The sequence below is a fragment of the Notolepis coatsorum genome, assembly GCF_963971535.1.
Source record: "Notolepis coatsorum genome assembly, chromosome: 9".
Classification (NCBI taxonomy): Eukaryota; Metazoa; Chordata; class Actinopteri; order Aulopiformes; family Paralepididae; genus Notolepis; species Notolepis coatsorum.
The window spans coordinates 128,884,184-128,899,786 of record NC_140173.1 but is presented as its reverse complement, the minus strand read 5'-3'; the positions used below and the strand labels follow the sequence as shown (position 1 = coordinate 128,899,786).

Below are 15,603 nucleotides of genomic sequence, written 5' to 3'. Positions count from 1 at the left end.
GAGCTACGCGGGGAGATGACTTGAGCCAAGTCTCCATGGAAACAAGGACCCACCCTGTGAAAAGTTGAACCCAGATCAGCCTTTTTCACCCACTCTATGCTACAAGCTCAACACATCTCTCGTGTGTGCCCCACTCACTACACCACTCCATCTGGCGAGTTCACCCTACAAATGTCAGACCCACTAGTTAAAAGTGAATGGCAGCTGGCTTTCACAGAGTACAGTACATAGCCCCTTGGCTAGCTACTCTGGACAGGCAGCTCTATAGAGACACAATATATGCCCAAAAACTGGGCGAGGATAGTGATTGGCTATTGGATACAGGCATTTCATCGTAAAGTACCTGTATTTTATTGTGATAAATAATAAACAAACTTGAAACTTGAAAACTTGAAACTTGTGTATGTACAGTATGTGACGAATAAACCTCTTGAATCTTGAATCTATTTTTGTACCTGCATTCTATGTAGTTTTTAAATGGAAAATAAAAAGGTTAATGAGTAACTTATTGATTTGTAATTTTTTTTGACATTATTCCAAATTAAGGGGATGGTGTAGTGTTTTGATTGATTAACTATCTTGATCAAAAGTGTGTGGGTCTATTATTTTTCACATCCACTGAACTGTTTTATGTGTACAACCTCAATCTTTAGAAAAGTTTACCAGCATCTTTAATATTGCAGGTTGGGAATCACAAGGTAAAGTGTTTTTGATACAAATTTGCTACATGCATCACGGATTGTGTGTTCATGGAGGTGTATCGAATAATTTCCCCGACAGGACGTCATGCATCGGTGTGATTTTCTTTACAACATTTTGAAACATTCGATACGTTTTCACAGCGTGTGCAATGCTGTGTTGTTGGTGTAGAGAGAAGGGGATATGATTTAAATGTATGATGAAATAACACATACGTTGTGGCCCGTTTCTCAGCTGTATCCAATCGCTTGCCTATAGCAAGTAACGTATATGCATATAACATTGTTTAGAAACCTATTTTGTGGGGGCGGCTAGGTGGTGTAGTGGGCAAGGCGCTCGCCTTCAACGCTGGAGACGCTGGGTTCGAGTCCAGCTCTCGGCGTTGCTATCAGCTTGGCTGGTCGTTCATACTAACACAATTGCCAGTGTTAGGGGTGGGAAAGCTGATGGGTGGGTCCTGGGCGTTGTGGACAGCGACCCCTACAGTTCGGTCGGGGCGCCTGCACAGCGAGGGTAGGATCTGGAGGGAGGTAGTGTGACCTTCCACACGTTACACTCTCCCGGTGAGAATCTGCACTGCCAGGCTGGCTGCCGGCTGGCTGCACATGCGTCGGAGGAAAACATGTGACAGTCTCCGGCCTCCCGGACCAACAGTAGGGTGGAGTGCGCAACAACCAGGAAGGGGGTTGGGAATTGGCATAACGACTAACAGTGGGATGGGAGAAAAATCGGAAAAAGGAAGGGGGAAAAAAGATTAAGAAAAAAAAAAACTATTTTGCGAATGCTAGAATGTGTTTTTTGTCCATTTTTGTCAAGATGTACTCTGTGGATAACATGCTGTTTATACACATTTATTGTGGTCTGTAACTTGGCAACAAAGAGAGCTGCTATTGGTCGAGCGCAAGATACGTGACAGAACTCGCACCAATACGTCAAATAAAACTATGCGGTGACCAAGTATCCGTTCGCAAGGAAAGATCTAGTCCCGACTTTTAAATTATGATTGCGCAAAACCGGGTCGATTCTAAATGGAGAACTTTTTATTCCTAAATCTACACCAATACATCTTTCACCCAGAGTGAAAATTGCGTAGTCCGCCGAGGTGGGAACGGGATGAAACGATACAGCCTTCACCGTACGGCCTATAACCAGGCCATGTGTCCCACACAAAGTCATTGCAGCCATGTTAGTGGAATCCACTCCCCCATGTGGAAGCTATCAGATCAAAGTCATACTTTTGCTTTTAAACTCATTCTGACCAAATTCCCTTCTGGTTGCCTAGATGGCACTACTGTGGTCCCTCACAGTACCTGACAAAACAAGGTCAGAGGAGAACCTACAGGACATCACAGTACCTGAGAAAACAAGGTCAGAGGAGAACCTACAGGACATCACAGTACCTGACAAAACAAGTGAAGAGGAGGACGGTACTGCGGATGAGTCTAGCAGCGTGAGACTCCTCCCACTGAGATCGAGACAGGGTCAACCCATCATCCATGTGACCCTCGCTGTCCAACATGGCCTGGAGAGAGAGAGGGTCATTATTATTATTAAATGTTTATAGTTTTCAACTTTATAGCTTTATATGTCATGCTGTAAATCGATACAATCATCACAGCCGTAGAAGGTAACAGTAGTAGTAAATTACACGTTACAGACAGTAGCTTGGGGATTACCTTACGCTGTACCCCTCCCATGCGGGCACACTTTGCATCGATGGCTTGGTAAGTGAGCCACAGGCCGGAGTCTACGTGCTGGACATAACAAATGGAGTCTCCGTACTTGATCTCCGAGACGCCCATGCCGTCCACATCCTTCTTAGGGCCACAGTCGAGTTTTTCCTGTTTTTCCAAAGGTTGATTTGAGTCATGATAAAAAAGAACTGTTCAATTGTCACACAGACTTAGTAAAAACATTCGTTTATTTGGTCATATCATGGGGATATTATTTGAGGACTGTGTAAAATCTACCACTTAACCTCTTAACAGTCCTGCAGATTTTGCATAAAACGTCTGTCGATTGCATACTGAAAGTAAATTGGTCACTATTCTGCAACCATTTGTAGCAGATGCACATAAAGTCTGGCGTCTTTTGAATGGAAACACTCAGAATTTTCTTCCACAACAGGAATAATCACTCTGGGTGCTATTGTCGTAGAGTTACAGAGGTTTGAACACACTGGAAAAATTATTAAATAATCATTTTCGTCTGAAATATTTTGCAAACAGATGCCTGCAGATCTATCTACTCTATAGTTATTAGCTGAAAACACTGCTGGGCCATAGCCTGAAGTCTTACCTACTAGAACATGTGCAAAGTTGTTAACAATATCACACATCTTTATGTAATGGTATCTTTAGGCATTCTTTTGTATTACAGAGACAAGTCTACTTCTTCTCAGTCCCCTCTCCCCCTCCTCCACTAATCCCTCACATACACCACCCCACCCCATCTCACACAAAAACAGATCAACAAGAGATCACCACAACAACAGATTAGCGCAATTTGTACTCCGGAGAGGGAGGCGCACGTTCATTATATGGTGTACGGTGGTGCACTTTACGGCTTTTACCGCTTCTATGTGTGGCGGGGTGGCAGTAATGAGAAAGGAGGAGGGGCCTCAATGAGCCAGGTTCCGTTATAGGGGGCTACCTGCGGGAGGAACGTGAGTTGAATTGTTTGTTGCGGCCGGTGCAGTGAGGTAGACCGCACACCTCACTCCGGGACGCCTGAATACTTTTACCAACGGATTTCTAGTTCCGCGTTCGCGTTCTGCGCTCTGATTGGCCACTGACGTTTCTGGTCGCGCCAATCGTGTGACGGCAAGTTCTGCCACCGGTTAAGCCTAGGCACTTTTTCGAAGTTGGTTAAGGTTAGAGTTTGTCTTAGACCAGGGCGATAGAACACCAGCCTGGGTGTTCATTCATTCATTCATTCATTCATTCATTCATTCATTCATTCATTCATTCAGCCCTGATTCCAAACTCTAACCTTAACCAACTTCGAAAGAGTCGCCTAAGCTTAACCGGTGATGAACTAGGCGTTAGGTAGTTTGCTGCTGTTCGAGGCGGAAATGGGCGCGTCACGCGATTGGGCGCACATGTCACATGACCAGAAACGTCAGTGGCCAATCAGATCGCACCAGAAACGTCAGTGGCCAATCAGATCGCAGAACGCGAACGCGGAACTGGAAATCCGTTGGTAAAAGAATAGACGCCTCCGGGATGCAGGAACGAGCATTACACACTACGGTAGGCAGTGGTAGTATTTATGGTTTAGGAATAGCGGGTTTTAATATGTGCTGTGCAATAGGTGTGACATGGAGTGTTTGTTCCAGATCACTTGCCTGGTTCCCAGCGGGATTGAAGGTAGTCGGTAGGATGTAGCACTTTGTTTTAGCATGTAATGTTGTCTAATAATTATGTGTGTTATTGTTTTAATAATAAAGTGGTTGTGTTTGTTTCCCGGCAGAGCACCAGTGGTCCAGCTGCTCTTGCCGTGAAAGTTGAAACACGTTTTTTGTTATTGTTTGGTAGTTATAATTATGTCTAATCCGCCCGGGCCAGTGGGCCGGTAGACGGGCAAAAAATAATTGGGTCTTGCCCTTGGGGCGGATTAGTTTTCTTTATCTACGTTTGTTTGTTTATTTGTGTGTCTGTTTCCCCCCCCCACCATAACACCAACCCATGTACCAGGTACCTCTCTCAGACATGAATACGGGCAGGCCTAGTGTGCCATATTATATGGATGCCGTGGTTATGCACACGTGTGCCAATGTTTGATAAAGTTGAATCACCGAGTGGTATGATATCCGTTTACTTCATTGTGAGAAGTTTGATATCTCTTTTTCTTCAGTTCGTGAAGTGGTATTTATTGATGTGTGATATAGTTTTCCTTCATTGTGTGAAGTGCTATTTATTGACATTAGATATCGTTGTCCTTCATTGTGTGAAGTAACACCAGGTTGCCGTGAATCAAACCCTGCCCGGTCAACGCTGATTGGGGTTCCTGACATGAGGTTGAAGTGGGCTTATAGTATTTTTGTCCACCCCTTTTTATATAATAAATACTATTGTTAAATTAACCTACACTCTGTGTCTTTCTTAAAGCTAGGAACTTAGCGGGTGTAACATATTGTTTAGAAAACCAACTCAAGTAAGATGTAATTATTTTCCGAATTTCATTGGCTACACAAACGGTCAATCATTTTCAGCGTCAGTGATGATTTGTCCAGTCAATGAGAGGCGAAACCGGAGGTGGTCACTTTTTCTAAACCGCCGCTTGTTTGGTTTTATAACCCGAGATTGGAAGCACGTAATAGGTCGAGTGGTGTGTCAATCAAACAGCGGACATTTTTGTTTTCAACCGATGTGTCGGTTGAGTGGCAATAACACAGCGCAATGCTGTGAAGTGTGTTGCAATGTGCGATGGCCTGTGTGCAGGCCAAATGTTAAGAGGTTAACTAAACACTTATTTATTCTACAGGCTGGCCAGTGGCCACATCCTGGAGAGGAGAGGAGAGGAGAGGAGAGGAGAGGAGAGGAGAGGAGAGGAGAGGAGAGGAGAGGAGAGGAGAGGAGAGGAGAGGAGAGGAGAGGAGAGGAGAGGAGAGGAGAGGAGAGGAGAGGGGGGAGGGGAGAGGAAGGGAAGGGAAGGGAAGGGAGGAGAAGAGCATTTACATTTAGTCATTTAGCTGACGCTTTTATCCAAAGCGACTTAAAAGTTCTGTACGACAAGTCATCAGGAAGGGCACAAATCTATCAGCTGAGAAACAATGTTTATCAAAGTGTTGAGTGTTACAGTGTAGTAATAAGCTGGTGAGTGCTACAGTGTAATTATAAGCATGTGCAGCTTGGCATTTTGCATGAATGAAGAGCAGAGAGGGGATGGGAGGGGAGGAGAAGAGCAGAGAGGGGAGGGGTGGAGAGAGAAGAGAAGAGAAGAGAAGAGAAGAGAAGAGAAGAGAAGAGAAGAGAAGAGAAGAGAAGAGAAGAGAAGAGAAGAGAAGAGAAGAGAAGAGAAGAGAAGAGAAGAGAAGAGAAGAGAAGAGAAGAGAAGAGAAGAGAAGAGAAGAGAAGAGAATTTATTTAACATTTTTGTAAACTGTAAACTGATTCTAAAGGCCCTGCCTGTTCTTATAAGCTGCAGGAACATGTGTCTGTCTGTCTGATGGATTGTAAGCTGGTTCTAAAGGCCCTGCAGGAACCATGTGCAGCTTTTAGTCTGTCATGATGTAGCCACTACAACGTAGTGTGATTGGCATGTCACCCCTGACCTTGGAAGGTCTGAAGCAGAAGGAGGTTGTTTTGACGTCTGCATGGTCCCGCTCCACCAGCTGCAGCCCTCTCTCCTCCGTCAGTCCCAGGTACCTCCCCGTGGTGACGTGGCGAAGACGGAAGGGCTGCCCCCAGCGCGTGTGGCTACTGCTCCACCTGAGCCGTGCAGACAGTGACAACAACCACCACATGTTGGAAGTGGGCTTTTCTGGCAGCGTCAATTCAATGAATTCAGGAGGTGGATTTTCTATCAAGTTGAAATATTCATACTATAGGAAGTATCTGCACACCTGTCTGGCCTTTTGGCAGGTGCAGTGGAGAGAAACAGCATATATGAAAATAGTTCAGAGGCTCCACGCAACACTGAAGCGCAAAAAACAGCTACTTTAATGCACTGTTGCGTGGAGCCTCTGAAATATGTTAAAATATTGAAAAACATTTTGTCAGGAAAAGGTATTGGCAAGTAAATGAGAATGGATTTTCACATCAGCAAGTAAACTGCAATTTCTGTTGAAACTTTGAATTGTAGATTGTTCCCAACCATGCTTTCTAGACAGATGTAAAATAGCAAAAAAGAGCCATTTCTGACCATTTTCCAGACAGTAATGGTTAGTAGGTGAAGATGCCATTAGATGTCAAACAGGCTTCTTACACAACACGCAGAATCTCCAGCCTCCAGAGAGAGCGAGCATGACTGGCCACTAACCCACCCTCATAGTGCATCATCCTGGAGAGGAGAGGAGAGGAGAGGGGAGGAGAGGAGAGGAGAGGAGAGGAGAGGAGAGGAGAGGAGAGGAGAGGAGAGGAGAGGAGAGGAGAGGAGAGGAGAGGAGAGGAGAGGAGAGGAGAGGAGAGGAGAGGGGAGGGGAGAGGAGAAGGGAGAGGAGAGGAGAGGAGAGGAGAGGAGAGGAGAGGAGAGGAGAGGAGAGGAGAGGAGAGGAGAGGAGAGGAGAGGAGAGGAGAAAGTAAAAGAGAAGAGAAGAGAATAGAAGGCTTTACTGACACACTCACACTGTTATTCCTTAATTTGTCAAGCCCATATGAGACTGAGACCATCTGTATTACTGACTTGCGTAGCTCCTCTCCCTGTTCAGCTGAAGGAACAGTCAGACAGGCGTCACTGTGGCCATGCAGCAGCCGTAAAGTATCTCCTCCCTTCAGGAAGCCTACAGTCAACACAGGACAACATAGACTAAATCAGTCGTGGACTAGGATTAAAGGATCAATCTGTAATGTATTTGCTCACATACATTTGAGTTATAGTTTGATTTATAAATGAAAAATTTGCCTTTTCTAATTTGAATGACTCAACAACAACAATGCGGATAAATGTTTATAATAGTTAGAAATGTAAACTAAACTTCTACGGCATCAATACAGGTAAGTATTTATATTGTAATGTTTATAATTATGATACAGTTCAATTCCAGCTCCCCCAGGGCAGTGTGTCGAAGCGTCCTTGAGCAAGACACTTAACCCCTAACTTCTCCAGATGAGCAGGTTGGCACATTGCATGGTTGCCTCTGCCGTGAATGTGTGAGTGAATGGGTCAAATGTGAGGAACAAATTGTAAAGCGCGTTGGATAAAAGCACTTCTTGCGCATGTGAATGTGCATTTAAAAGCAAGTATACTAAGGATAATGATAACTTTTATTGATCCCTCACGGGGAAATTCAAGTGACATAGACATACAGCTCATCGTCTCATTAAACAATCATATCACAAGCATTACATTTTTACAGTAACAACGGCACAACATAAATTCAAACAGGCATGTACATTTGTTGACACATGTCGACTACAGTATGTCTGAGACACCGTATGCGATTGTCGGCTGCAGCAACACCGGGGTGTCGTTGCGCCAGGCGGGAGGGAGCGAGGAGAGATTGTCCAGAACCACCGTTGCAGCACCGGAAGGGGCGGGGATTATGACTCTGACTACAATGCTGTCAGCTGGGGGATAGGACTTGGTGATGAGACAGTCTTCTTTGGCTCCCCCCCTCCAGCACGTGTACTAATCGGCTGCCGTCACCAACACGTGGGATAGGCGCCGGGCGTACACGCGGGAAAGGGGGTTGGGAATGGGATTGGGGGTGGGGGGGCCGCATGCCACTCTTATCTCCCAGAGGGCCTTCGACTCCAGCAGCTCCCTGGTTCGACCTTGGTCCAGGAATTTGTTTTGGCTGACTGACTTGCAACATTTTTCCCAGCCACGTCACTTTAAATTTGATTTGAGTAGAGTGAAATATAACTCTATTGATTGGAGTGGAGTGAGTTTTAACAACTCCGTCCAAATGACTGAATGCATTAGTCCAAGTGTCCAAGTGTCTTAGTCATTTCATTTTGGTAGGTCCTGTGCACGGTAAACAGATCCAAAATCTTCTTATTGCAGTCCAAAAGCTTCAATAATCCAAAAATGACCACGTCTTCAAGTTGGTAGCCCGATTGAAATGTCCCAAGAGGCAGAGAGGGTTAGCCTTATTCTGCTTCTTGATAAAAATATGCAATCCACTGATTAGATCCATTTCGAGTTGATTTGAGTATAGTCCGGCAACCAGCACGAAGCACAGAGCACAGCAGCGATGGGCCTCAGGGAGGCATTAGGCAGCGGTGGGGATGGCCTTGAGGGACCTGGGAGAGGGAAAGAAAATGCGACTGCTCTCTGGGAAGGCTGGGAAGGAAGGCCCTACAGAGCCTTTCCGACCGCCTGCAGCCAAGTCTAGTAGCGTGGCTGCTTTCAATAAATGTTCAATGTAGAGGAGCGTATACAGCCACGAGGTACGATGTAGAGGAGCGTATACAGCCACATGGTACGATGTAGAGGGGCGTATACAGCCACAAGGTACGATGTAGAGGTGCATATACAGCCACAAGGTACGATGTAGAGGAGCGTATACAGCCACAAGGTACGATGTAGAGGAGCGTATACATCCACAAGGTACGATGTAGAGGAGCGTATACAGCCACAAGGTACGATGTAGAGGAGCGTATACAGCCACAAGGTACGATGTAGAGGAGCGTATACATCCACAAGGTACGATGTAGAGGAGCGTATACATCCACAAGGTACGATGTAGAGGAGCGTATACAGCCACAAGGTACGATGTAGAGGAGCGTATACATCCACAAGGTACGATGTAGAGGAGCGTATGCAGCCACATGGTATGATGTAGAGGAGCGTATACATCCACAAGGTACGATATAGAGGAGCGTATGCAGCCACATGGTATGATGTAGAGGCGCGTATACAGAGGAGCATATACAGCCACAAGGTACAATGTAGAGGCACGTATACATCCACATGGTACGATGTAGAGGAGCGTATACAGCCACATGGTACGATGTAGAGGAGCGTATACAGCCACATGGTACGATGTAGAGGAGCATATACAGCCACAAGGTACGATGTAGAGGTGCGTATGCAGCCACATGGTACGATGTAGAGGAGCATATACAGCCACAAGGTACGATGTAGAGGCGCGTATGCGGCCACAAGGTACTTGGCTGGAGGCGGTCAGAACGAACCTTCAGGGACAGAGAGGATACAAAAAAAGAATACTTGCCTTGAGCAACTCCGCCTCCAGAGCACATGGGGGCGACACTCCAGAGAGTCTGCTGGAAGGCTGCATCAACAATGAGACTGCCACTCAGACTCATATTGTCTATCACACTGCCATAGGACAGATGCTGGGAATAAGCAGAGGGGCATTTTAACAAGGAGTTTCACAACCCAATTCCCAACATTTGCCCCATTGTTCTGAATAATTATTACCGTCTGTGAACACGTATTATGTGACAGATTGTTAGAATCACATTATCCTGTAACAGACACACAGCAAGCACAATGACAGACAGCATAGACAAAGGCAGTGTGTGGATAACCAACGGCGATAACCACCATGCTTCACACATACAAAGTCCAGTTCTGAATAATTATTACTGTGAACACTTATTATTTGACAGGAGCAAATTATCTTGTCACAGACAGACAGCAAACACAAAGGCAATGGACCCTATTTTCTCGACTCCAGATGCAAGCGCAAACAAGTTCAAGTTTCAAGTTTCTTTATTAGTTGTCATACAGAAGTACAGAATACTTTTATACAAAATGCTTCTTTCTGTTACGCTCCAGAGACTGTGCTAGACAAAAATAGATAAGTAATAGCAAGTATAAAATAGAAGTCAAGTACGTAGACAAAAGTGTTCAGTATATACATACTGTATATACAATGTACAATGCAGAGTAGAAGTAACTGAGTTACAATACAATATACTATACAGTGCAAAGCAGAAATGGGACGAGGTACAATTTAGGTACAATTTACAGTAAGGTGTAATGAGGTATGGGTTGTAGTGCAAATTCTTTACCAATAAATATAAAGTGTGTTTAGGTGTTCTAAAGTGGGTGCTGCAGTGAGTTGTTTGTTTAAAGTGAGTGTGTGCGTGTGGATGTGTGTGCTGTGAGTGCATTTGATGGTTGTTACATAGTGTTATTGTCATTTAGCATTCTGATGGCCTGATGATAGAAGCTTCTTCTGAGTCTCTCTGTGCTTGCCATGAGACTCCGGTATCGCTTGCCTGACCGCAGCAGTTCAAAGAGGCAGTTGTTTGGGTGGCTGGAGTCTTTGATAATTCTCTTAGCCTTACCCATGCACCGCTTGTTGTAAATGTCCTGGAGAGTGGGAAGCCCCCCTCCAATTGTGCGTTCGGCTGAACGGGCCACTCTCTGTAGTCTGCTACGGTCTTGTGCGGTGCTATTCCCAAACCAGGAGGTGATATTGCCAGTCAGGATGCTCTCTATTGTGCATGAGTAGAAGTTCTTAAGGATCTTCTGACTGACTTGGAACTTCCTAGAGGCGTTGCCGTGCCTTCTTCACAACACTGTCAATGTGTGTAGTCCATGTCAAGTCCTCGGATATGTGGACTCTGAGGTACTTGAAACTGTTCACTCTCTCAACCGGTGCCCCGTCGATGCTGAGGGGGCTGTAGTCCCTGACCCCCGACCTCCTAAAGTCCACAATCATCTCTTTTGTTTTGCTGATGTTCAGGGAGAGGCAGTTCTCCTGACACCACTGCGACATATTCTCTACCTCTTCCAGGTAGGCCCTCTCGTCGTTGGCAGAGATCAGGCCCACCACTACTGTGTCGTCAGCTAATTTGATGATTGTGTTGCTGTTCCGCTGTGCCACACAGTCATGTGTGTACAGGGAGTAGAGGAGGGGACTCAGAACACAGCCCTGGGAGGCCCCTATGTTGAGCGTGATGGATGAGGAGGTGCAGTTGCCTGCTCTCACCACCTGGGGTCTACCCGTCAGGAAGTCCAAGACCCACTGGCAGAGGTCATAGTTCTAGCCCAGGTCCCTGAGCTTGGCTATGAGTTTGGAGGGGACTATGGTATAGAATGCTGAGTTGTAGTCGATGAACAGCATTCTCACATAGTTCCCCTGCCTCTTGTCCAGGTGTGATGCTGCTGTGTGCAGCACATGGGCTATGGCGTCCTCCGTGGACCTGTTGGGGCGATATGCACAGGCCTAAGTTCAGAGTGCTGGTGCACGTGGATGTGTCCAACTTATTTTTTGTAATTATACTTATGTATCAACTTGTGTTCGCTCAGTTATATATAGCCTATATAAACCTATTCCAGCCAGCACTGTAGCCTGTAATGGTCCGTTCCCTCCGCTTGACAGTCCTTCAGTATTCCTCACAGTCAGCCCAGCAGACCCCCAGGGGAGACTCAGGTGTGAAGGCTTTTCATTTGATTTCTACAATGCAAGGACTAGCCCACCCTTTAGTCTTGTCACTCTCCTCTCTCCTCCGCTGTCCTTTTCTGTCATAGTGCGTCGTGCTCACGGTCGCATTCGATTCTCTTAGGTTGAATAACTGTTATTGATTGCGGGTCACCGTGATGTTCTCCATGCGTAATAATTAGGGATGTTCGATATTGGCTTTTTTACCGATATCCGATGTACCGATATTGTCCAACTCATATCAACCGAGCCCCCCAAATTTTTAAAATAATGTCAGGTAATTAACATTACATATCTCTTCGTGGAATTAACACAACATTATGCATACTTTTGACAATAAATAAAATAAGAATTTGTTCTTACTTGCTTGCCTGGGTAAATAAAGGTCTAACCTGTTCCACCCATCAGGGTCGGTACCGACCCCTAAATGACATTATGATCATAGATCCATATTTTTCAGAATGATGCAAAAGAATTGCGATTTTAAAATCAAACGTTTTCAAGTATTAACATCACTAACATGTCACAAAAGCATGTAGAATCTATATTATCATCAATACGTTAGTTTAGCAGTAGGTTAAAAGTGCCATAAGATAGTTTTAAGTTTTCGATTTTCGATCGTCTAGCCAAGCCGGAAACCGGAAACGAAAATTTTGAACCATGGGAATTGTAGACTTTTTGCAGCCATTTTGTAGAGGGCATTCATAGCTGTCACATACTATGGTGGTTCAAAGTTCAGCATTCTGAATGAATCATATCAATAATTGTTATGATTTGCGATAATAAGCCACAAAAGGTAACGTTTTTGACAAATATTGAAATGCAGTTAGTTTCTCCTCCCTATTGTTAGCATGTAGGAACAATTAGATCTGAAATTAGTTTCAAAACGGTTGCACTGTGGGGAAAATAAAAATTTTGGTTTCGATGGTGGTGACGTTGCTATGCAACTCAACTGAAGAACGAACTGCCAGGCCGAACATATCCAGTACACGGGCACGAAAATAGTAGGACCAGCTCTTTTCTTCACTAATAATAAAATGGCATTTGCAGGTTAATGGTATGGTGTTACACATTAAAACAGGTCAGAGGTCATCAACAGGCCTGAGAGTTGAGAGTAGTGTGCTGAATCTCAAGTATGTCCTGGGTTTCTATTCACCAGGTATCTCTCTGAGGACACGCTGACCAAGATGAGGTCATCTCCAACACGCAGCTTCTCGCCCTCTGACCTCTGCTTGGACGCTGGATGAACCGTCCACCAGCACGCCTCACCTGACCTCACACAGACACACACACACACACACACACACACGCACACACGCGCACACACGCACACATGCACACACGCACACACACACACGCACACACGCGCACACACACACACACACACACACACACACACACACATTATTATTTGTGCCCTTCAAATAGGCAAGGGACATCGACAATGTAAATGCAGATATTCACAGACCTTTCAGTTAAACTCAGTTAACAATCAGGTTGATCAGATATAACACATTAGGCAAACAGCAAGACAGCACAACGACATAGAGTATTGTCCACGTTGATATAATAAGCCATTTATTTTACACATGCACACACACACACGCACGCACACACACACACACACACACACACACACACACACACACACACACACACACACACACACACACACACACACACATACACACACACACAACAGATAAAGAGAGTATGTTGTCCTTCATGCTTTTAATTGTAGTAGTTTAGAGTTCAAATGGGTGGAGACAAGTGTGCAACCATCTCTGTAGATACAGGATAGATACTAGCTCATTGGTGTCAGAAAGGTACCGTATAGAGATACTAGATCATTGGTGTCAGAAAGGTACCGTATAGAGATACTAGATCATTGCTGTCAGAAAGGTACAGTATAGAGATACTAGTTCATTGGTGTCAGAAAGGTACAGTATAGAGATACTAGCTCATTTCTGTCAGAAAGGTACAGTATAGAGATACTAGTTCATTGGTGTCAGAAAGGTACAGTATAGAGATACTAGCTCATTTCTGTCAGAAAGGTACAGTATAGAGATACTAGCTCATTGGTGTCAGAAAGGTACAGTATAGAGATACTAGATCATTGCTGTCAGAAAGGTACAGTATAGAGATACTAGCTCATTGGTGTCAGAAAGGTACAGTATAGAGATACTAGCTCATTGGTGTCAGAAAGGTACAGTATAGAGATACTAGCTCATTGGTGTCAGAAAGGTACAGTATAGAGATACTAGCTCATTGGTGTCAGAAAGGTACAGTATAGAGATACTAGCTCATTGGTGTCAGAAAGGTACAGTATAGAGATACTAGCTCATTGGTGTCAGAAAGGTACAGTATAGAGATACTAGCTCATTGGTGTCAGAAAGGTACAGTATAGAGATACTAGCTCATTGGTGTCAGAAAGGTACAGTATAGAGATACTAGCTCATTGGTGTCAGAAAGGTACAGTATAGAGATACTAGCTCATTGGTGTCAGAAAGGTACAGTATAGAGATACTAGCTCATTGGTGTCAGAAAGGTACAGTATAGAGATACTAGCTCATTGGTGTCAGAAAGGTACAGTATCGTTACACCACCTGCTTTGTCCACCTGTAGACCAACATCAAATGCCAGCTTATCAGTTGAAGACTCAGATGAGGACAAACAGCTGAGATACTGGGGGGTAAAAATAAACAACAGGATACAAATGTCAACACTGAAACCACTTACTTACTATCCAGACACTTTGTGATTGGTTGAGATTAGCCATATTAATCAGTGGGATAAACTGGGGGCTGGGTTGTGCCCTGTGGGTCTGTGGTAGGCGGGGCTTCACCATGTCACTGTAGCAGTGAAGGTGTCTCTATTGTGGACTGTGGTAGGCCTCACCATGTCACTGTAGCAGTGAAGGTGTCTGTATTGTGGTCTGTGGTAGGCCTCACCATGCCGCTGTAGGAGTGTTGGAACAGAACAGCTTGGCCGTAGAGGAGGGTGCGATGTCCACTTCCTTGTCCCACCTACAAAACACAAGCACTTTAGCACAAAGTGGTTCAAACCCTAACCCTACAAAACACAAGCACTTTAGCACGAAGTGGTTCAAACCCTAACCCTACAAAACACAAGCACTTTAGCACGAAGTGGTTCAAACCCTAACCCTACAAAACACAAGCACTTTAGCACAAAGTGGTTCAAACCCTAACGCAACAAAACTCAAGCCCTTTTGGGGCGCCCGAGTGGAGCACCGCATACAGCACTGCCACTACGGTGCAACACGGCCGACCCGGGTTAGACTCCCGGACCCGGTGATCTTCGCCGAATGTCTTCCCCGGTCTATCTCCCATTCCTCCTCTCTCTCTCTCTCTCTCTACCGGACTGCCCGGTAGCAAAAACCTACAAAAACATAACTTGTCCGTAACACTCAAGCACTTTAGCACAGAGTGGTTCAAACCCACTAAACACAAGCACCATAGATAGCATACTGAAGAGTGAAGTGGTTCATAACATTACAAAACATAAGCAATTTAGCATACTGAAGAATGAAGTGGTTCTAACCCCACAAAACACAATTACCTTAGCATACTGAATAATGAAGTGGTTCTAACCCTACAAAACACAAGCACCTTAGCATACTGAATAATTAAGTAGTTCATAACCCTACAAAACACAAGCACTTTAGCATATTGAAGAATGAAATTATTCCACTCAAACCATGTATACTGAAGAATGAAGTGGTTCCACTCAAACCATGTATACTGAAGAATGTAGTGGTTCCACTCAAACCATGTATACTGAAGAATGAAGTGGATCCACTCAAACCATGTATACTGAAGAATGAAGTGGATCCACTCAAACCATGTATACTGAAGAATGAA

General features: G+C 44.8%; 1 protein-coding gene across 1 annotated transcript in view; it reads right to left on the bottom strand.

Annotated features, from left to right (window-relative positions):
* ryr2b (ryanodine receptor 2b (cardiac)) overlaps nucleotides 1-15,603 on the bottom strand; it is a gene marked incomplete at both ends in the record, with an annotated part of 396,550 nt that overhangs the window by 367,111 nt on the left and 13,836 nt on the right. The window contains 9 exon segments of the mRNA XM_084321996.1: nucleotides 2,100-2,221; nucleotides 2,376-2,540; nucleotides 5,975-6,131; nucleotides 6,628-6,702; nucleotides 7,045-7,141; nucleotides 9,539-9,662; nucleotides 12,879-12,991; nucleotides 14,329-14,407; nucleotides 14,674-14,748. Coding sequence (XP_084178122.1) covers nucleotides 2,100-2,221; nucleotides 2,376-2,540; nucleotides 5,975-6,131; nucleotides 6,628-6,702; nucleotides 7,045-7,141; nucleotides 9,539-9,662; nucleotides 12,879-12,991; nucleotides 14,329-14,407; nucleotides 14,674-14,748 — 1,007 coding nt within the window.